The following is a 22,727-nucleotide window of genomic DNA, read 5'->3' as shown; positions in this document are numbered from 1 at the left end:
CAATCATCGACACCTCATCAAGAACAAGGAACTTGGTGATCTTCCAACGATCAGAGGACATTCTAGATCGTCTAATTTTGCCTACAAGTTTGACTGGCGATTCCAATCCCAATCCAATGCCTGCAAATCGGTTGATTGTGGTACCATCAATGTTTGTAGCTGCCAAACCAGTGGAAGCCGTCACTGCAACGGCAGAATTTCCATATCTAGCTCGTAATCGTTGAATTATAGTCCTCAGAAGGAAAGATTTACCGGTACCGGCGGAACCCGTAAAGAAAACGTTCTTATGATTGTACATCACGGCCTCTAGAACCTCATCTTGCTCGTCAGAAAGACCACCGGAGTGACTGCCGGAACCATTGGATCCCTCTTGAGAGGAATGATCCCGAAGACGAGGATTACTGGATGCAGATAATGAACCACTGGACATCCAAGGAAGCGCTCTACGCTTAGATGACGGAATAGAAACCTTTGTAGTGATGCTCTTTGTACTGTTATGATAGTTATGATGATGATGATGATGTTCATAAACGTATGGAGATCCGGATTTTGCGTTGGTGTTCGAAAGCTGAACTCCTGCTTCAACGTTGAATCCCTTCGAAGAGAATGTGAGATGCTTAACCAAAGGTTTTGAGTGTTTAAAGTTGAACTCCTTGTCATTTATGGTCTTAGAATTACCTCTAGAGTGAATTGAATCACTGAAATTGATTTTTTTATTGATCGCTGGAGGATTCAACCGCCTTTGCTTGATGATTATAATAGCATCATCATCCGGTTCACCATTTTCTTTGTTCTCCAGATCAATTAGAGACCTAGATCTCTTTGGATCATCTAGTTTCGAGTTTTGACGCTTCGATAAGGCAATAAATGGCTGCGACAGAGTCAGCGGCCTCCCCAAATTGATGCTTGTTTTCATTTTTGGCCTCGAATGCCCCAGAAACTGAGTCAATGTTGACTGTTTTTGACGTGCCCCTCCAGTGCTATTTTTGTGCTTGGTGTCTTTGTCAAGAGCTGAAAAAGGTGATAATGAAGCCAGCTCCTTAAACATTGTAAACAATTCCTTTTTTTGCACTCTCCCCACTGAAATCAAAACTCCAAACAATCAACACAGAGAAGGTGAAACAAGAGTTTTAAGGGACGCAAAAAACTAAAACAAAGGGGAAAAAAAAAGACGCGCTAAAAGAAAAATTACAAAGGATGGACGCATCACGTGATTGGCAATATAAATACAATAATAAAGTGGATATTAAACAGAAGTAAGTAATAACGTAAACTAATCCTGAGTTTCTCCATCGTCATCTTCATCGTCGTCATCGACCTCGTCTTTGTCACTCTTGTCAGCCCTCCACTTTTCGACCCTCTCTATTTCTTCTTCGTCCACTATACCATTTCTTCTGGCCCAAGGGATTCCACTTAGAAACACACCATCTGGATCAACCTCCCTTCTAATTCTCTGGTACGTCTCAAGATCATTGCCGTACCACTTATTCATCTTGGTTTTGAATCCAACCATTTGAGAATCCTGTATATTGGATCCGTTGAGCTTGGCGTCTCTCTTAGCGGCCTCTTCTGCCTCAGAAGAACCAATAAAGTTCTTTGCCCAGTGAGGTTTACCTCCAGCAGCTTCCAAAGTTTCCTCAAACACTGTAAACCACCTTCTTATAGGTGATTTCGTGTTGAATGGTCTATACATGGTGGCGTTGATATATAAGGTGAGTTGGCTGTTAGTTATCTTGTCTTGAGGACACCACTTCAATTTGGGTGTGTTGTCAAGAAGTGGTCTGAGTTGATTACCATAGATAGGACCGGCAGAAGTAGTTGTTCTATGGCTCAAGTTCTGGGGTTCCACCGAGTTGGAACATGTAGTATTGGAACATCTGACTTCGACCGGAGAATGAACAAAGAAGTCCCCCGTCTTCCTTCCCTCTTCAATCGATTTTCTAAGAGACCGGATGATTTCTGGTCCATTTGTAAGTGGTGCTGCCCATTCGTTCACATACTGAGAGAATAAGCAGTCCATATTTAAGCCTTCTACCGATTCCTGGACGGCTATATCTCCGTGCCCGTAGGTTTCTGAAGTACCGTACTGTCTAGAAAAGACGAATCTCTCAACGTATGGTGTTAACCGAGGGAACAAGTGAACAGAGATCCATAGGAGTGTCTGATAGAATAGTCGACCAGTTGTCGAGCCATACCATGAAGGTCTAGGTTTGGAAATTGGCTCCGTGGTCTTCGATGCTCGCCACAAAATACATCTCTCTGTGTAAGGAAACCACCAAACACGGACAAATTCATCGCTAGTCCAGATTTTTTCAAACTGATCAAGTAGAGTATCGAAAGTAATCACTTCTTGGCGTGATTTGATCTGGTATCTGGGCACAGTTCTGATGGTAACGTAAACAATTAGACCTATTTTACCTAACGAAAGCATTGCTGCTCGAAACAACGTCGGATTTTCGCTGGGGGAACATTTGACAAGCTTACCCATTCCATCAACAAGCGTAATATCAACAATCTGTTGCGAAACGAGTCCATGATAAGGCGAAGAGCCGTGGGTACCCGTAGAAATGATACCGGCAATGGACTGCTCACTAATGGAACCCAAGTTCTGAATAGCCAAGTGCTTCTTGGCCAATAGATCATTAAGTTGATAGACTCTGATACCTGCTTCGACGGTTAAATCGGTGTATTTACCATCAGCAGAACGATTCTCCGAGATGATTTCGTTAAAATTGTCTAAGTTGACGAGATAATCACGAGTCATAGTTATATCAGAGGGAGAATGACCCGATCCAACGGTCATAATGGACTTGCGAGACTTCCTAGCATGGTTCACAATGGATACAATCTGATCAATGTTGTCAGGCTGCAAGTAAAACTGGGGTAAGCATTGGAACGTATGAGCCCATGTTCTATGCCAACGATTAGGCATCACGACCTTCTGGATATCTTCCGGCAGTTCAGACATTGTGTTTAGATGAAAAAAGAAAAAGGAATAACAAGGAAGCGAACTTTTTGTTAGATGAATTCCACAAAATCAGATACCCAATCAGAATTGAAGCGAAGAACCACAAAAGTGCAAAATCTGAATCGAACCATTTTGTAGATGTGGCGGAGTATTGAAAATCAAATGATAAATACAGGCATCTGTGGCGCAGTTACTATCAAGTTTATCCGGTATTTATTGTTCTATTACTTATGTCCAAGAGTAACGAAAAGGGGAGAAGATTTGGAAGAGGACGACGATTTCGAAGAGGAAACCGAGTTCCGTTTCGTCATTTGAAGCTCGATATATCATCTCACAATGACATCCAAAAACCTCTCACGCAGATTGGCTCTCTGGATATTACTTTTACAGACACTCAGCTGGGTGAACTTTACAATTACACAGATTTGCAGCCATATAGTGTGCATAGATTGCCTCGAAATTGTACCAGCCTCAAGAAAATCGCTTCGAAACTCTTGGCAAGCGTACTTTTTACTGCATCTTCTCCCGACTGGTGCTCCTATCTCATTGATTCTTGTCCTGTATCAGATAATTGGGCACTTTGGACAGATGTATGGCACTATGTCTTGGTCTCAGAGAGAGATTCGCCCAGCATATTCAAGTTGTTCTTCTCAAAATTCGGTAATTCATCTTCATTCTTCACACACTATTTTCAGCTCACTGTTGAAAAATCACGTGACGAAGATCCCGTGATTCATAATGTTGATAGGCTTTCCTATATTATGCTGAATTCAATCAGTAGAAGGCATCGATTCGAGACAGTCTACTCCAATATATCAATTCAGTCATTAGTTAGTGATCTTAATCAATTCAAGTCATGGGATCCTCAAAATATGGTCATTCTTAACCTTTCAGGCATAGATATCTCCCATGTGCATCACTTTATCGCCAGTTTGACCAACTTGAACTATCTCAATCTAACGAAGTGCAATGTAGATGATCGAATAGTGAAGTCCTTTTCTATAGCCATCGAATCTGCTGGTAAATTACCTCATTTGGCATGTCTTTTACTCAATGGGAACTCTAGTTTGACTTATTTGCGAAATATTCCGACCCAAATCCAATACATTGAAAGTTCCAATGTGGAACCAGCAGGTTTCAATGAAATCACTAACGTTGGCTTTGTCGAATTGTCGGATTCTCTGAAGTTGAAGCATCTTGTAGATCATAAATTGATAAAGCGGTCCATGAAAGAGATAGAAAATAGGCTCATTCTCGACTACAGGGTTGTAGATGAGCCATATTCAATAACTGAAGAGACTTCCCAAGCTCTGAAGCAAGAGACTCAGGAAGATTTATGGGTGAAAAGGAATAAAAGACCGAGGATTAGGGGAATCCGATCGTTTATAAGGGATGAGGATAATAATACCAAGAGAACACTGACTTCAAAGAAGGAGGTTCCGATGAAGAAAAGAAGAAGGAGAAGAATAGACAGAGTCAATCTCAACAAATTCTTCGATATTGGAAGGAAGTAGACTTTCCTTATTGAGTTTCGTCCTCATTTGTGTACACGAATGCCTCCCTTATTACCTTGGATAGTACCTCAATCTTGTGTTTTCCCATTCCAGGAACTTCCTGCAAATTTGCCTCGTTGGCCTGCTCGCAAAGGCCCCTAAAGGACCCAAATCTTGCCACTAAATTCACAGCATCTGTCTTATTTATAGATCTAATACTGGTTAACACCTCCACGACTCTTTCATAGTAGTTAGAGTCATCGCTCATATCGTCGATTCTCTTCAAATTACCCTGAATAAGGGTCTTTCCGGCATTCATTTCACACTGTTTTAATGTAGTAAGGTAATCTGCGCATTGTTCAAACGACCAAGCAGCTATAAGGGTCAAATGGTTGAATACACAGAGCTTGTTGAGCTCCCGCATCGAATCAGCAGCATTATCGACATCCACCAGTGCTAGAAGAATTCTTAACATGTTTTTGTTATTTGGATTGTAACCTATCTTCTTGATTCTATGGTAGATGTACTCGGGATGTAGCTTATGGTACTTCACCGAGAGAAACACCACAAAACAGTGTGAATTCACCAAATAGTCCACGTCGTGAATCCTCCCATTGAACTGATACGAGACATCGGTCAAACTGCTGATAAGCGGGTTGCCATTCTGGTTCTTGTTCACTTGAATAGATGAAAATGTCTGCTTACGTAAGTTGACATGTTTTGTAGCTTCATAGCTTGCTTCTTTACCTGATTGGCCTCTAAATATGACCTGTGCAGGCAGTTTCCTATTTGCCTGTTCTCCCATAACCTTTGAGGTGGGTTGAAAAGTCGGTCTGTGATCTTTGATAGGTCGATTTGTCATCTCTTTAGTATGTCCTTCTACTGGCTCAACCCCAGCCTCCTGGCGCATCTTCGCCACGCTCGCCAGAATGCTCGAGAATGAGCTGGTATCTGTAGCATTCGATGGTGGCTTCTCTGTACTCTTTTCTGGTTTCTCTTCCATATTTATGGTCAATTATACTAATTGGAATAAAAGAGAATACTGGTCTTGAAGAATGCAAGTCTTGGAGCCTCAAGTCTTGGAGCCTCAATTTTTCAAGCACTATTTTACTTCTCACTTTGTTCCACTCTCTCTTCCACTCTCTTCCACTCTCTTCCACTCTCTTTCTTTCCTACTACTCCTATAATGTCAAAAGGTAGGTCTTCTATGTTTATTATTTCTTTATTTTATTTGTTTACTAACATTTCCAGTCAATCTTAACGACCTCGAGCCCCAGCATATCCTTCAATTTAAAACCCAGATCAATAAAGAACTGGACAACTTACAAGGTTCTTTTCGTGCTCTTAAAGTGGCGCAAATGAAGTACAAGGAGTGTTATGAAAATGTTAAATCCGTGAATGGTAATCCAAATCAGGAGTTAATGGTTCCCTTGACGGCCTCTTTATATCTTCCAGGTAAGATAGAAGATAACGATAAATTTCTCATAGATGTTGGTACAGGTTACTACGTGGAAAAGAATTCCCAAGAGGCTCTCGAATTCTTCGATGGCAGACTAAGCAAGCTAACTGAGGATTCATCCAAGTTGACTGGTTTAATTAAAGAAAAGATACAACTAGTTCAATCAATTGATCAAGTTTTAAGAGACAAGTTGTCGCAACAACAGCAGCAACTTCAGAAAAGTGGGGGTTCAAAGTAATCCTTATTTACAATACATAGATAATTTTAGTGTACAGTCATCTGTTAATAGTCCAACTTCGCCATGACTTCATGTATGTATGGGAGTAAGTTAGGAACATGCATAACTCGATCGATGAAATCATCTCTTCTTCCTTTGAAGAGCTCTATACCTGCTGGAGATGAGACTATCTGCTTTAATAGAACACTAGTTGAGATATTGATCTCATTCAACTTCAAGTAGTCGTTGAAGTTGTATTGAAACAATGGACAAGGTTCCTGTGATGATTCTGATGCTTTACTGTACTTTTCTCTGCTCCTGTGATTATTTGAACCCGAATTAAGTGCTTCAAGCTTGCCCTTTTCAAGATTAACTGCCTTAATTCGAGGCTGAATACCCTTGATAATGAATTTCTTGGTATTATCGGGAAGGTTAATCACCATTGCTGCCGAATCAGGAAATGCGTGTTGTACATTTTTAATGAAATCCACTGCAGGAAGTAATTTCAAGCCTTTGGAAGAAATAAATGGCTTAAATTGAAGCTCATAGCATCTCCAGAGAGATATTTGTGTCACCTGACCTTCGGGATCCCCTTCAAAAGAGCACCTCAACCAAGAGGTTGCTCTGTCCGGTTCAGGGATAGCATTGAGTTGATCGATAAGAATTTCTGGCAATACAGGAGGCTTTTCGGGAACAGGATCCCTCACCCTTCTAATAAGCTTGAGAACAGGCATTTGCTGTGTAAATTCCGTCTTGTAATTGAGCTTATATATAAGCAGCTTAGGAAGGAAACTTTGCAATATGGAAGCCCGAGTATATGACGACAAAAGCCTATCCACACGGTTGTGCTGAACAAACTGATAGAGGAAGTCAAGCGAGGTAAGGATTAGTTCGTCGTTATCGTTCTTGTCATTGATGGACAGTACCAAATAAGAGACTGCCCTATTCAAAATATCATCGTCAACATCATCCGGAGCATCCCCAGTCTTTCTGGAGTTGTACATCATTCTGCTCATGGATCTGAGAATGGTGGTAATGGCGGACCTGTCCCCAACAACGCGGAAAAGCTCGATAAGTGCCAGAAACAGCTTGTTCCCAGCAGGGGCAGGTGCAAGATAAGAAGAAATCGACTCCACAATGTCCATTGTATACCGTAGCAACTCCTTGCATTGTTCGTAGTGGTCGTTGGAAAAATCGTCATTCATAACAATGGGATTTTGCAGAATCAGAAGGATCGTCTCGGCAATCTTCGAGTTCAGGGAAATCACCTGTGAATTGTCGATATCCTGAGCCAAATTCCGGAGAATTAAAGCCGAGTCTAGACTTTTGTTCAAGTCCTTGTTCTCTGCACTTGGATCAAAGACAGTACAATCAAAGTATATACTAAGATAGTTCACCAAAAACGCATAGTTTGTTTTCAAGTTCAGCGATAGGGGATTGGAGATCGAGATCGTAATCAAAGTACTAAGAGAGTCAGTGACTTCTTCATCCAAACCGGATTCAAATGAGAGATCAAGCCTCTCCCTTTCCGACGGTCCCGTGTAGTTGGCTCCCGGCACGTTGTAGTAGTTGAACTGATGCTCATTTTTGAGGTACCTGTTATTCTCTATGAATTTCGACTCTTGGGCGTCAGTAGAAATAGGATTTAGTGGGAAAACATGAATTTGTTCTTGTTCCTGACCTGTTATACCAAGCGAGGCTGACATTTAATTGAATCAAACGCTGGAATACGTGCAAAATACAGGTAAACAAATGTTACCTTTACTGCCTCTTTTGTTACCTCTTTGTTAACTTTCATACTTTTCTTTTCGCGATCAGAGAAATTTTTATTTCAGACTTGAGGATGATTCAATGTTGTGCATCCTTACACCATGTGATATTGTTCCTTACTACTTTGATCAGAATCGGTAACGAAGCAGTTCATCAAGCCTAATCTTTCGACACTTTGTTTCTGCTTTGCGGGATCTAATATATCTACTGGTCATATTACTGAACGAAAATCAAAAAAAAATTCTGGATGCAACCATGAAGTTGATGTCTTCGGGTTCTCAGCGTCTTCCTGACGACGGTTGGCCCATCGACTTTAATATTGGTACCAGCGGTTCTGTGAGATATGAAATTTTGCAGTTACAATACATACCATGGCCGTGCCAAAAAATAGCACCAGCAGCGATGTATACATTTTCAGCAGAGTCTCACTTTCACGTACCAGTTTATTCGATGTCTCCCGGGATATCATATGATTTGCCTGTGTTGCATTGAAATTACCAAAAGCGAGAAACCGTTGTGCATACGATATATATATCTCTTCCCATTAGCGGGAATGTCGGAATGTCCAAAAGAGTATGCCGTTGGTAACTGATCTCCGGGTGCCAACCTGAAGCCGTTTTGATATTGTGCATTTTCATTCCTTCGAATTTCTTTTGAAAATATTTCCTGCTCCTCAACAGCGCCGTTCGAGACTGAGCCTCATCGGTTTGATACCGAAGGATTTTGACAATCGTATATGTACCGAAATATCAGCTGAGCTTTTTTTTTTCCTTCCCTTGGTTGTTACCTAAAAAAATTTTGTTCTTTTTGGAAGAGTCTGCATTCTCCCGTACATATCTGTTTTGCAGATTATCTCATATTGATCTGCAATCTGCAAGGACGTGCATCGTAATTTATTTTTTATTTTTATGCATCAATTAAGCTCAAAGCAGCCTATATGCCTAGTTCGCCTACAGATCTATGCATGTTGCATTCTTCTCACACATGTACATTCAATTCATAGGCGAGATAAACATTCCCTACTATGCATGCATAACCCACGGAACACATATTCGTATACGATTGAAAATTTGGAATGTGGGTGTTTCTACCTAATCCACATCTAAAAAATATGCTTACTCGATTTCTTACTGTATTTAAACCCGTCGAATAAAGTCAAACCTTACCTCAGTTAATGATGGATCTTCGTCAAAACTACCGAGCGGATTTTCGGAAATATCATCTGATGCTCGTCGGTACATTATTTTTCCAAAAGCAGCACATTCGCTAAGAATGTTCAATATTAATTTTTTTTTTCTCGTTTCTGTACGTCGGCCTATTACCTGCATGCATACCGAAAGAATTTATTTGATCACAAGTTATCCATAATAATTTTACTGCACACCAGGTGTGAGATCCTATTTTAGGACTACTGAGCTTTTGTATTATCGGTGACTACCCTCTCAAGTGTATTGGCAAAGCCAATGACTATATCTCGGTAATTGCTAACTGTGATAGGTCTAAAACTATCATTTGACAAAATAGGTGAATTGAACTGGCCAGATTTGTAAACGGGAAGCACTCATCTTGCCCCAGTTGAGAGCATAGAAATGCGTTCAAACTAAGGTAATTACATCCAATATTAGGGAAAACAAGATTCAATAGTGCTGGTCACGTGATTTTATTAAGAGATCATAAAAATGATGTCGTGCTATGTCTAAATATGTTGTGGTAGGGTTGTAAGTGAATCTCATATCCTGAGAGTTAAGATGGTACCTCCAACTTCAGGCCTACGAGAAACTGCTTGAAATGACTATGATATTAGGATAGAGTTTAGCTAGTCCAGAATTGGGGGTAAAGGGAGGATGATAATTATGTTCTGCATCCACTTCAAATATATTAAATTATGTTACACTGATTCTAGAACATCTTTTTTTTCTGGCTGAGATGAACAAATCATACGCCCCATAGAATATGAAACACATGAAAGAGATTCAAGAACAATTCTGAGCTCAGAAATGACGAAATTCATTTAAGGCTTCAATTCACTAGTCCCAGCTACTCGCAACATTGTTAAGTGATTTAGCACCAATTCAGGACATCTTTAATTACCCGATATGTAATATGCGCAGGTTTGAATCAATAGATTACGAACCTCTTGGGTGGTTGCTATACTGCGGCAAATCCACCCCTAATTTAAAAGGCTTCTATGAATCTCATTTGGTGACTACTCCTCTTAGTCTCGTTTCATTTTTTGCCACTTCACATTAAGCGCACAATGATACTCAAGCTTATGAAGCTATGATACGTGGAATGATTACTGTACTTCGAATTGGCTGTGGCAACTTCAATGATAATCGGTCCGTAATCCGAGGATAACCAATGACCGGTAAGAATATCTGAGGCTAATCCCAGTGACGGAGGATGCATTGCATTCTCAACAGCAGAAAGGAAGGTTTTCCTTAAACGAAGTCTTTCTTCAATAGGAAATACCATTCGAAATAATAGAAAGAAAAAGTAATGTGGTGTAGAAGAAAGCATGAGAAACAATATCAAATTTGAGAACAAATAAAGGGCTACAAAGCAGAGGAACAAAAAAATAAAAAGAAACGAGGCAAGTACATCTTATTGACGTGCATATGCATAGAATATATTTAGACGAAGCGAGTTCCCGAGTTTTTTTTTCATCGTCTTTCCGAAGAGATTATTAGTTCAAACGGTTATTATATTTTTGATTTTGCTTATCATCGATTTGAATCCTGGTTGGGTATGCTGAAGTTTATGCATGCATGGTTTACAGGCATGACTTTGCTCTGTGCCCAATGGGAGTTCGCTTTGAGATGAATACAATGTTGGGAGCTCTAGTTGTGAAGAGAAATGAATGCGACTCGTAATTTGAACTTCCATTGATGCTATTACTCGATTGCCTTCGTACAAGGCTCCCAAAATAGAAGGATAATTTACTTGTCATGGGATATAAAAATGAATGTACATCCCCCCATAAGTATACAAAACTTTGTGGAATACTACTCATCAGCAAAGAGCACCACCCGGCCCGAGAATGAGAGCATTTGTCCTAACATCAATCCTGGCTGCTTTAGCCAAGGCTTCCCCTATCAGAAATCTTGTTACCAGAGACACCGTTGATTTTGTTACCGGCACGTACTCGCAGGCTATTCCTGTGGATGCGTCCATAGAATGTTCAAGCTTAGACATGACCTACAAATGTGGTCAGGATAACTACCCATGTGCTTCCGGTGATATTTCCGATGTTACTGATTTAGGTAATAACCATTATGAGATTACCTTCACTTTTGCTAGTGATGACTGTATTGATATTTCTAACTTGGGTGAGGCTAAAATCATTGGTATTGATTCCCCAGAATCTGGAACCAACCTTCTTCTCTCCAGAAACTCCAACGTGTTCAAGATTGATGATGCATGTCACTGGTCGGCTACTTTCGTCATTAATGGTAAGCAGGACGGCTCTCAAATTTGTACCCCTTCTTTCACCGTTCAATACGACTGGTTCTCTGGTGCAGGTGTGTCTACCAGTGAAAAGTCTAGCTGGAAATACTCAGGCTCTTATGACTATTTGCTCAGCTGTTCCACAAATAACATGGGTCAATCTAATGGTGACTGGCCTGTGTATTGCTGGGATAACCCAAGCTCTTCTTCGTCGAGTACATTATCGAGCACCTCCTCATGTACTACATCAAGTACTTCAGTTTCATCTTCTAGTGCCTCAGATACCTCATCGAGTGCTTCGAGTTCATCTTCTAGTGCCTCGAGTACATCTTCGAGTGCTTCGAGTACCTCTTCTAGTATCTCAGATACCTCATCGAGTGCTTCGAGTACATCTTCTAGTGCCTCAGATACCTCATCGAGTGCTTCGAGTACCTCTTCTAGTATCTCAGATACCTCATCGAGTGCTTCGAGTACATCTTCTAGTGCCTCAGATACCTCATCGAGTGCTTCGAGTACATCTTCTAGTGCCTCAGATACCTCATCGAGTGCTTCGAGTACATCCTCTGTTTCCCCAACTACCTCGGCTACCTCTTCAGAATCATCAGGTACTTCGGCTTCATCTTCTAGTGCCTCGAGTACATCTTCGAGTGCTTCGAGTACCTCTTCTAGTATCTCAGATACCTCATCGAGTGCTTCGAGTACCTCTTCTAGTATCTCAGATACCTCATCGAGTGCTTCGAGTACATCTTCTAGTGCCTCAGATACCTCATCGAGTGCTTCGAGTACATCATCAGAAGCACCGGCAGAGACTACCACTACACCTACCTCATCAGAGTCATCCAGTGCTTTGAGTACATCTTCTAGTATTTTGAGTACATCTTCAAGTGCTTCGAGTACATCATCAGGGGCACCAGCGGAGACTACCACTACACCTACCTCATCAGAGTCATCCAGTGCTCCAACTACCTCATCAAGTGCCTCAGAATCATCCTCTGCTGCTACGGAATCTTCATCCAAGGCATCTGAGACTTCAGAAACAGCTGGCACTTCTTACAGTACTTTGACTACAGTTTCGTCCACAGTGTTTGTTACAACAACTTGTACGATCGATACCTGTGCAACTTTCACTACGACAGTTCCAATTACCAAGATTACCACTGTTCCATGCAGTACATCAGGAGAGAAATCGACTAGCTACATTACCAGTACTAGTATTGGATCGGCAATCATTACTTCTACTTCCAGTGGTAAAACTTTCACTACCGTTGTTCCAATCACTGAGGTTGTCACAGTTCCTTGCGACTCTACCGAGACCACTAAGATCACCGTTTATCCAACAACCATCAACTCTACAGTGAATGGCGAGTCTAGTGCTACCTCAACAGCGGTTGTTTCTGCTGCGGTTACTTCTCAGCCAGAGGCCGTCACTTCTGCAGCCCCAGTTTCTTCTTCTAATTCTATCAACCCATCTACTACAGTCGCTACTTCTTCTTCAAAGTCAACCACTGCTGCCGCCAGTACAATTGCATCTCTTACCGAATTTGCAGGTGAAGCTGGTGCATTGTCTCCAAGATTCTCTAGTATCATCGCTTTTGCTTTTGGCTTTGCTGCATTGATCATCGAAGCCTGATACTTTTGCACATATAATTTTACGATACCAGTGTATCCGAAGTGCGATACACCGTCATATTTTTCATACAACTCACTTGTTTCGTAGGGTCAAAATGCTTTTATTTGAGATCCTGTTTTAATTTTGTTCGCCCGTTTTCTTTCCGTTAAGTGACTCAAAGGATCTCTTTTGAGACACAGCTTCATTTTTCCTGTACCTGTCAGACATCTTAGAATAACGTATTCATTATTTATTATATAATAGGTGGTATTAATTCAACACTTAATGTTTTTCAAAATGGGTCCCAGAATAATTTAATTCGTTTCCTGAAGTTCTTTTACGTTACGAAAAATATAATCAAGAAAAAGCAGGTGCAACCGATTTTGATGTACGTAGGATCGGGTATCACATGCTTGACAAAAAGCTTCTATCCACGCATGCAGCAAGACAATCGTCGTGGAGATCTCAACTGCCTTACTTCATTAATGAGTATGATTCAGACTAGTCTTGGCAGACATTGGTGTTATTGCATGTAGCCAATTTAACTTGATAACGCTCTTTGAGTGCTATCGGATGCTTTAAGCCCACAAATTGTCTATATTTCCCGAATAGGCAATATTATTTGTCGAAGAACAAGGCTGCATATGGCCGAGGGAAATGGAATATAAAAAAAGAAACAAGGGGTGAAGAAAGGGATTATGGTATATTAGTCGGTAAAGGGGTAAAGTATTCAAATCCAGATTAGTACGGTTCCAGAACAATTAGTGGATCTGAGTCAGATAAGAAAATAGTAAGTATTGTGCAACATCGAGAACGTAATCACTAATAGATAAATAGATAAAGTATAAGACATATTCAGAGAGCTAGCTGCCTTTTGGATTGCCGAACTTAGAAAGCGTCCGTTTTGGTGACCTCTCCTTGCACCGGATCGAGATACAAAAAAAAAATGTTCAGTCGTTTATTGGACGTCTAGGTGATATCGTTGATCATTTTACTTACATCCGAGAAGGTGCCGAGAAAAAACACTGAAGATTATATTATTCCGTGTGGATAGCTTAGCCACGCAACTCCACAAACATAAGTCATGACCTAGTTAGGAAATTTTGTCACAAAAAAAGATGAGCCCCGGAAGCTAAATCGACACGTTCGAGGATCATGGCTAAGGGAGTTGAGATTTATACGAATCGTAGATTCAATAGTCGATAGCCAATAGCCAATAGCCAATAGCCAACAAAGCCGAATTTAGTAAGGCATATTTGTTAGACTGCGTTTTTTCCACTGTCGTTTTTTCCACTGTCCATTTTTCCCGTCCATTTTTTCGGTCCATTTTCCCCTCTTTCTCCCCCCCCCCCCCCCAAAAAAAAGCCGGAGCCGGAGAATCATCCCCTGTTGACCATTGCCTTTTCCCCACTGGATGTTACCCTGGAATCTCAGTTTGCACGAACATTTTCTACGGGTGCATCACTTTTCATGGTGATGAAAAAATTTTCAGGTCGAATCGCAATGTATTCATACCTGAAACTTTGGCTTGGCTGTGCCGCACACGAGCATTTCTTCGCGAACTGCAGGGCTCTCTCGCATGTCATTTTTTTTTTATCGGGCATTTTATTGCAGCGTGTGCAGCGTGTGCAGCGCGTGCAGCGCGCGCGGCGTGTGATGAGTGTGGTGCGTATATTGCTCACCCTGCTGTTTTGCTGCGCCTGGTGATCTACGTTTATCGCTCAGCCGCCGGCCAAAGTTTTAGGGAATAAACTCGGAATAATCCTCGATCGATCACGCTCAAATTAGAATCCAAAAGACAAACGTGCAGACTAAAAGTTTTCATATCACTCAAGTCTTTTCCTCCTATTGTTGCTCTGATACGTTCGCTGTTGCCATTACTGTTGTCCTCGCTGTTACCTTCGCTGCGTTTGCTCCAACAGCCCTTTCACTCCCTTAACTCCATTCTAGATGAAGAATGTCGCACAACACGCTATCTAAAACCGGATATGTGCTAGTGGCACCTTTCTGGCTTATCTGGAGAATCATTGTTTCCGGGCTTAACAGACGAAATCTGTTTGGCTTGGCATTCAACTTCTTCACCAACTTCTCTCCTGTAATGATCTGGTTGTTTATATTTCAACACGCCTCATTAATTCCAAAGTCCATTCGTCCTCAGATCCATAGTAAGGTGGCTTTTCTAATGGATCAGTACCTATTTGGTGACTGGTTTGGTGAGCTTGAGAAACAGGCTCATCCTCTTCATCCTCAGATTGCTACACTTACCTCTGTGGTTTTTGGCTCCTTTTTAATTATGATACCTCTTTCTATCTGGTATTACATTTACTACATCCGCAAGATCAACTACAACATCTTCAACTGGTATGACTATCTCTTCCATTACAAATTCGAATACATTAATTGCACCTACAAGTTTAGACCTACTCGTCTCCGAGTTATTATCCCTTTTCTGCTCCCCTTGATGGCTTCCATAGCGTTGAATATTGACTACCTATTTGCATCCCAGGACCCGGCTAATTTCACAAAGACCAAAGATATTATAGCGTGGCTATGCTACGTTGTGTTACATGTTACCGTTCCGATTCTAACCGCTATTTATCTCTATGCTTTTAGACCTCCCGGAACGCTTAAATGCTTTGGATTTGCAATAGGCTTGCAGAATATTGTTGCTGTTTTCACCCATTTGCTTATTCCCATGGCTCCTCCATGGTTTACGCACATGTACGGTCTTAATGATACCGAGCATGTAAACTACAACCAGGAAGGTTATGCTGCTGGTCTCACCAGGGTCGATTCTCATTTGGGAACTCATCTCAATACTAATGGATTCCATCAATCTCCCATAGTCTTCGGTTCCGTCCCGTCTATTCATTCCGCTGTGGCGTTTCAGTGCTTCCTCTTTTTGGAGTTCCAGTCTTGCTCATCCTATCATTTCTGTAAGAAGTGGGCGTCCACTTTGGGGCAATCGACTGCTATCAGTGATGATTGCGAAGAAGCATTAATTTCCAAAAAGCCAATCCACCTTCTGAACTTGATTAAATCTGCTAGCAGCTCTTCTGATTCGAATGATTGCAGCACCGGAGCCTCTTCCTCCAGCAATCCATCCTCTTCCGATTCAAGCGACACCTGGGTCAATTCTTCTGATTCTGATCCAAGTGCTGACCCTTCGTGCGAGGATCTCACTTTTTCCAATTACCCCGATCAAATCGACGAAGTTGACGAAGTAGACGATGATAATGAAGATGATGATTACGATACATCTCTAGAAATGCCATTTACTAAAGAGCTACTTTCACCTGTAAAACACTCTTATTCTTGGTTGCAGGGTCATCTTTATACAGCTTCTGAACCCAGTGGATGGGCTATCTGGAAGCTTTTAACACACAGTGCCATTATTTCTAGATTTATAGGAGCTAGTTTCCTCATGGTGCAATGGTGGGCTACCATGTATCTCGATCACCACTTCAGGTTTGATCTTTTCGTTGGAATGCTTTATGCTATGGTTAGCTACTGTATTGTGGATTGGCTTATTCTCCAGCCTAGAGTCATGTTCAACTGGTGTCAGATTCGCCTTAAAAACGTTGACGACAAGAATAATGAGGCCAAGACCATGGGTATGCGGGTCTTTGAGAACCAATCATTCAAATGGTTCTTCGATCCATTTGCATAATAAGCGTTTTCCATTTCTGTTTACTGCTATTGATTATCTGTTTTTGTTTTATTAACTTTGTTTTTGTTGTCTCCATTTTCTTTAACTTTCAGTTCGTACTGTTTCAATCATTTGCATGCATTCTACATTAAATCAAGCAAAACTATCTCTCTATAAATGTCCTCTAAGGATGTCTTCTCTTTCGTCGTACACCTTTTTACCGAGCTTGTAAACCTGCTTCACGTTACCATCTTTGTCGATGACGCACAAGTCTGCATCGTAATTAACTCTGAGAAAACCTTTATGGTCATCTACGTGAGCACATTTAGCGGGATGGTTTGTAACACACTTCACAGCTTCGGCTAGTCCGATGTCACACCATTTCTTTAAATTTCTCATACATTGGGCCTGCTCTGTAGCGGAACCGGCAATGGTATCGGTACCTTTCAAAATCAAAGAACGACCTTTCTTAACGACAAACCGTTCCTCCCAAGGATATTCACCATCTGGAAGTCCTATTAAATTCATCGCATCGGTGACAAGGCAGCATCTTTCCTTGTTTGAGTTGTAAATGATGTTAATATAGGTAGGATGAATGTGAATACCATCAGATATTAATCCAAAATACGGACACATTCCCTCATCTTCAAGTCCTTCGAGACCAATTGGACCGGGATTTCTATGGTGTGGTTGAGGCATGGCATTAAACATATGAGTAATCATAGTGGCTCCATTTTTAACGGCTGCCAACGACTGCTCAAAAGTGGCCATAGTATGACCAATAGAATATACCACATTATTACCAGTAATTTCCGGAATTAGCTCTAGAAACCCTTCCAATTCAGGAGCTGCCGTAATAATCTTCATATACTGGAAAGTCTTCTGGCCTCCATATACCTGATAGAATTCTTCCTTACTGGAAGGTCTCTTCAAGTTTCTAACATCATGACAACCCTTTTTCTTTTTGGATATGATGGGCCCTTCACAGTGAGCACCTAAACTTTCCGTTCGGTCACTCCGTTTTTCCTTTCCTAAGAAGGGAAGAATTCTGCTGTAATTCTGAGCTGTCGAGGTAATCATTGTGGGACAAAGAGAAGTGGTACCGGTTTTGACCAATCTCTTAAGACATTTATCATAACCGGCCTCGTAATTTTCGTCTGTAGAATAATGAGAGAAGTCAAATCCAAAACAACCATTGATCTGAAGATCGATGAAACCCGGGGCTATAATTAATCCGTGTAGATCCACAACTCTATCTATACTTAATCTCGGTTCTACTATTTGACCCGACCTGGTGCAGATATAAAGGTCATGATCTATAAGTTGACCTTCGTCGCAAAGTTTGCAATTAGTGAACCTGATGATAGCCATGATATGATTGCTTTTCCAACTCGTACGTTTGCCTTACTTCCAACAGCTTCTCCTCATGCTTTCCTGTATATATACTTCTCCTATTCTTCTGCATAGTTAATCCGAACTGCTGTTCGATGAAACATTGAAGATAAGAAATGTAACATTTTAGAACAAAAAAAAATTGAGAGAAAGAAAAAGCAATTCCGCAAGCCGTGCGATTCGGAGGAGAGAATAGACGGCACTGATCAATCGATAAGACCTCAATCAGAATCGGTGGGGGTATCCAAGAAGCTTTGCATTGCTGAAGACCAATTGGATGTAGCCGCCCCCCTCCTTTGTAAAGTAATATGCATCAAAGTAAAATTGCGCTTGTCGGATACTAACTATTTCAGTCTCCACCATAGTGCCTGCTATTTTTCAATGCTCCCGGTCCCAAGTAACCTGCATGTAACGTTTGTTGGCTCTTGATGGTACCATCTTCTTTTTTCAAACACAATCATGTCAGAAGAAATAGAGTCCGAGGAATTTGTCAGGGACAAGATCGGCAAAATGCTTATAGCCGGGTTCGAAGGTTATGAGGTGACCCCCGATTCTCAAGCTGAGCAGTTGATCAGGTTACACCGGGTCCATTCGTTTATATTGGGATCCAAAAATTTTGCCGATGCCCAGCAGATGAAGACATTGATCCAGTCTTTACAGGATCTTGCCAGAAGTGAGCGATATGATCACCCCCTTCTCATGGCCGTCGATCAAGAACTAGGGTGCTGTAACTCCATGTATGATGATGAATGGCTTACGCAGTTTCCGGGAGCTATGGGTATGGCAGCCACGAATGATCTTGACCTTATCTTCAAAATTGGGGAGGCTGTGGGTCAGGAACTCAAGGCCATTGGTTTCAGCCTATATATGGGTCCTGTGTTGGACATTGTTCCCAAAATGGCGAGTCAACTCATTGGCATAAGATCATTTGGCTCCAGCGTCGAGGACGTGGAGAACTATGCAGGTGCACTTGCCAGGGGCTTGAAAAAGGCTGGCATAGCCACTTGTGCGAAGCATTTTCCTGGTATGGGAACATCATTTGTGGATAATCTATTGGAATTACCCATGATACTAGAAAACTTCCAACAACTAGAGAATTTCAATATCTTGCCCTTTAAGCATCTTATGAGTGAAGGTTTGGTGGATGCCGTTCATGCCAGCGGTGTTGCAGTACCTAACATTGCTCCTAATGAAATTCATGCCTGTCTTTCACCTAAGATTATCAATAAACTTCTCCGCGGTGAATGCAAGTTTAATGGATTAGTTATTTCTGAATGCCTTGAGTTGGAGGCTTTATGCCGTAGTATTGGCCTTGGACAGGGAGCTGTAATGTCCATTTTATATGCTAGGTGCGATATGGCTATGGTTTGCAACGATTATCTTTATCAGAAGGAGGCATTGAGCTCACTTAAAAAAGCATACGATTCCGGTGGCTACGAATTGATCTTTGCAGAGTCTTTGGGACGTATTGATAAAGTCTTGTCCAAGCTGGAGTGGACTCCAAGCATAGTAATGACTCCGGAAATATTGAATATACACAGAAAGCTCTCTGCCCGGGCTTACAAGGCATCAGTTACACTCATAAGGGATAATCAAGAGGCTTTACCCCTTAGTAGGCATTTCAGTAAGAAACACGAGAATAAAATCCTTCTTTTGACTCCTCTATTGTCAGAAATTCATCCTAATGCCCATCATTGTCTGTCTAAAGATGACGATAGCAGTTTACAAAAGTTGCTGCCTGGTGAAACCGTGTTTCGAGAATTTGGAGAAAGGCTTGGAAACTATAGGAAGGACCTGAACTATGAGGTGCTTCATACTTCATATACTGCAAACGGATTGACAAGTATGCATGAATCTTTAATAGCCCACTGTCAGGCAGTAATCTTGGTGTGTGCTGAGGCAGCAAGGAACATGTATCAGATTGGTGTTGCCAAACACGTGAGCCTTTTATGCGGTGGATATAGGAAGCTCAATGGATTCATGAAAAAGCCGTTGATTATAATTGCGGCGACTACCCCTTACGATTTCTTGTACCATAAGGGCATTGGGTCCACTTACTTGTGCACTTATGATTATACATGGAACGCTCTAAGCCATGTGCCTGCGATTCTTTTCGGAGACGTAAAACCGACGGGGAAAGTGCCTGGCAACTTAAATCGGGTTGAATATGAGGCAGATAGCAACGAAGAAGGTGGACCCAAATTCCAGAGTGGAAACTCAAATCGTGATAATAGTAATACAAATTCTCTTGGGATGATCTTGAATGATTCTCCTCTTACAAACTTGATCTCCGATGCCGAAGATAGGAAGCAAGTGCTTTTTGCGATGAAGGAAGGAGATAAGTCTGAGGTGTCATCTATTGGCCGCTCATCGCCGTCCCCGGTACTAGAGGCTAGTCATCACCTGAGGAAGCGGAGGAAGTTGAAAAAGCCATGGCTAGTCGAAGACTTTAAACTTGAAAGGGATTTCACTAGTCTTGTACTTCTACTAAAAAACTCAGGTGGTTCCGATCTGCAAGAGAATATTAATCCAGAGATACTGGAGACTCTTCGTCGTTTCCTACAGGAGAATAACGGTGAACGAGGGCATCATTTCGTGGTGAGAAATTCCACTATCAACATTCTGCACGGTGCCATCTTTACATGGTTAGATAGAGACGGTATGAACGGCAGAATATTGTTTGTTCTTGTTGACAAAGCCAAGAGAAAGCAATCAATAGCTGAGGCTCTACATGAGCATGCTATCAAATATCTCACCATCTTAAAGGGTTGCAAGACGATAACCTTGGGATCAACTTTTCCATTGTTTAACTTCTTTAGTGGGTTGCTCTGCAAGGAAATTGCTGAGAACTGGGGTTCCGCATATTCTCCACAGACAGGAAAGACTAAGCTAAGCAATTCTAGTTTACAAATACTCAACTTTTGTAGGTCTACTGGCTGGTTCACTAGCCGATATCCGGTCAGCAGAGTGCTACCAGCTAGAAAATGTATTCTTTTGTTAAACCTGGACAAATGGATGCTCTCTGAGAAGTTGGTGAAGCAATTGAAAGTATTAGGTATCCGGTTTGAAATCGCCAAAGACTACGAGGAGATTATAGAACTCATCAAGAGAAAGAGTTTTAAAATCAGCGATGACGAAGCTCATTTTGCTGAATTGTATACGGCAGCAGCCGATTATATAGCACAAGAAGGGTTGAAGCAACTGAAGAACACAATCATCTTCAAAATGATAGATGTGAACACTAAGGCATTGATAGGTTCAGTCATATTGTACAATACAAATTCCATGTTGGCCGATTGGTATCCTTATGTGAAGACGATTAGTAAGGGGAAAGTCAATCCGATGAGCTGTCTTACGGGGGTATTTGTGGATTCAAGTTACGAGACGCTCAAACCGGTGATGAAACTTGGTTTGATATGCACAGGTGTCTCATTTGTGAAGCAGTTCCGCATGCAAACGGTAATGTTGGATAATTGCGAAAAGAGCGAGATAGGGGAATTGATTGATAGTGGATTTGAGCTATATTCGGAATATCTTTCGTTATTGGGCATCAAGATGAGTTACGAATGGATTGTGTAAAATCCTTATCGGAAAAATAGAAAAAGAAAGGGGAAAGAAAAAAATGCAACATCTTAATTCTGCAATGTTACATCATCATACCGGCTCATCTACTGAGCGACTGACCCCTTTGTACTTTCTAAATACTAATATGTATGTATATCTTTCGAGACCTGCCAGTGATGACTTTCTCAACACCTTTGAATTGCTAACAAAACAGTAAATGTAAGTGTCCAAACAGATTAATCAGTCCTCAAGCTGCTACTAACATAGACCAACTAAAGGAAGCTCGAACTATACAACTCATCAATCGAGGCATCCAATGCCGTCGGCGATTCGATTGCAGCAAAGATTAATGCCTTTCATCCAACAGATTCAAAACCGTTTGTTCTTGGTCTTCCTACAGGATCTTCTCCTTTGAAAGTGTATGCCAGATTGATTGAACTATACCAACAAGGTATTGTGGACTTCAGCAACGTTGTTAGTTTCAACATGGATGAGTACTACAATCTTCCCCCTACAAATCCGCAATCTTATCATTACTTCATGTACTCGAACTTTTTTGATCACGTGAATTTCAAACGTGGGAACATCAATATCTTGAACGGAATGGTGGAGAACTGGCAGGAAGAGTGTCGAAGATATGAGGCTAAGATCAAATCGTACGGGAAGATAAACTTTTTCTTGGGTGGAATGGGACCCGAGGGACATCTGGCATTTAATGAAGCAGGATCTACCAGAGAATCAATCACAAGACGGATCTTTCTTGTTGATTCTACTGTTAGGGCCAACTCTAGATTCTTTGGAGGAGAGTCAGAGAAGGTTCCAAAATCGGCTCTTAGTGTGGGAATCTCCACCATTTTAGATAACTCGGATGAGGTTTGTATTGTGGTTTTTGGTAAAGCAAAGAATTGGGCTTTACTCCAAACGCTTACAAAAAAGCCTACGTCAGTGATCCCAAGCACTTTCTTAAAGACTCATCATAACACTACCATAGTGGCAGATTACGAAGCCATTGAGGGAGGAAATTGTTCTAAGATTTGATATATTAAAAGAGTAGTATTCACTTGTTACAGTAGTATTCATTACTGGAGTAGTATCTTTATTCAATACACTTGCTAGAGTAGTATCTACCTACCAGAGTAGTATTCACTTGCCAGAGTAG

General features: G+C 41.3%; 8 protein-coding genes across 8 annotated transcripts; 4 read left to right on the top strand and 4 right to left on the bottom strand.

Moving 5' to 3' along the window:
- Nucleotides 1–1,273: 1,273 nt before the first annotated feature.
- Nucleotides 1,274–2,968, bottom strand: FOA43_001988 (uncharacterized protein; the record flags this gene model as incomplete). Its single annotated transcript, XM_038922293.1, has 1 exon — nt 1,274–2,968. The coding sequence occupies one exon, from the start codon at nt 2,966–2,968 to the stop codon at nt 1,274–1,276; it is 1,695 nt and encodes a 564-aa protein (XP_038778221.1).
- A 1,521-nt stretch (nt 2,969–4,489) lies between these two features.
- FOA43_001987 (uncharacterized protein) lies at nt 4,490–5,464 on the bottom strand (the record flags this gene model as incomplete). Its single annotated transcript, XM_038922292.1, has 1 exon — nt 4,490–5,464. The coding sequence occupies one exon, from the start codon at nt 5,462–5,464 to the stop codon at nt 4,490–4,492; it is 975 nt and encodes a 324-aa protein (XP_038778220.1).
- A 52-nt stretch (nt 5,465–5,516) lies between these two features.
- Nucleotides 5,517–6,158, top strand: FOA43_001986 (uncharacterized protein; the record flags this gene model as incomplete). The annotated part of the gene is made up of 2 exons (XM_038922291.1): nt 5,517–5,522; nt 5,739–6,158. The coding sequence occupies 2 exons, from the start codon at nt 5,517–5,519 to the stop codon at nt 6,156–6,158; spliced, it is 426 nt and encodes a 141-aa protein (XP_038778219.1).
- Nucleotides 6,159–6,202: 44 nt separating this feature from the next.
- Nucleotides 6,203–7,843, bottom strand: FOA43_001985 (uncharacterized protein; the record flags this gene model as incomplete). The annotated part of the gene is made up of 1 exon (XM_038922290.1): nt 6,203–7,843. The coding sequence occupies one exon, from the start codon at nt 7,841–7,843 to the stop codon at nt 6,203–6,205; it is 1,641 nt and encodes a 546-aa protein (XP_038778218.1).
- Nucleotides 7,844–10,947: 3,104 nt separating this feature from the next.
- FOA43_001984 (uncharacterized protein) lies at nt 10,948–12,984 on the top strand (the record flags this gene model as incomplete). Its single annotated transcript, XM_038922289.1, has 2 exons — nt 10,948–11,534; nt 12,330–12,984. 2 exons carry the CDS (start codon nt 10,948–10,950, stop codon nt 12,982–12,984), a joined length of 1,242 nt encoding a protein of 413 aa, XP_038778217.1.
- Nucleotides 12,985–14,920: 1,936 nt separating this feature from the next.
- On the top strand, nt 14,921–16,633 carry FOA43_001983 (uncharacterized protein; the record flags this gene model as incomplete). Its single annotated transcript, XM_038922288.1, has 1 exon — nt 14,921–16,633. The coding sequence occupies one exon, from the start codon at nt 14,921–14,923 to the stop codon at nt 16,631–16,633; it is 1,713 nt and encodes a 570-aa protein (XP_038778216.1).
- Nucleotides 16,634–16,783: 150 nt separating this feature from the next.
- FOA43_001982 (uncharacterized protein) lies at nt 16,784–17,983 on the bottom strand (the record flags this gene model as incomplete). The annotated part of the gene is made up of 1 exon (XM_038922287.1): nt 16,784–17,983. One exon carries the CDS (start codon nt 17,981–17,983, stop codon nt 16,784–16,786), a length of 1,200 nt encoding a protein of 399 aa, XP_038778215.1.
- Nucleotides 17,984–18,463: 480 nt separating this feature from the next.
- FOA43_001981 (uncharacterized protein) lies at nt 18,464–22,606 on the top strand (the record flags this gene model as incomplete). Its single annotated transcript, XM_038922286.1, has 2 exons — nt 18,464–21,579; nt 21,847–22,606. 2 exons carry the CDS (start codon nt 18,464–18,466, stop codon nt 22,604–22,606), a joined length of 3,876 nt encoding a protein of 1,291 aa, XP_038778214.1.
- Between the last annotated feature and the right edge of the window lie 121 nt (nt 22,607–22,727).

The sequence above is a fragment of the Brettanomyces nanus genome, chromosome 2 (assembly GCF_011074865.1).
Source record: "Brettanomyces nanus chromosome 2, complete sequence".
Lineage (NCBI taxonomy): Eukaryota > Fungi > Ascomycota > Pichiomycetes > Pichiales > Pichiaceae > Brettanomyces > Brettanomyces nanus.
The sequence above is the reverse complement of the archived record's forward strand: the minus strand, read 5'-3'. Positions and strand labels throughout refer to the sequence as shown.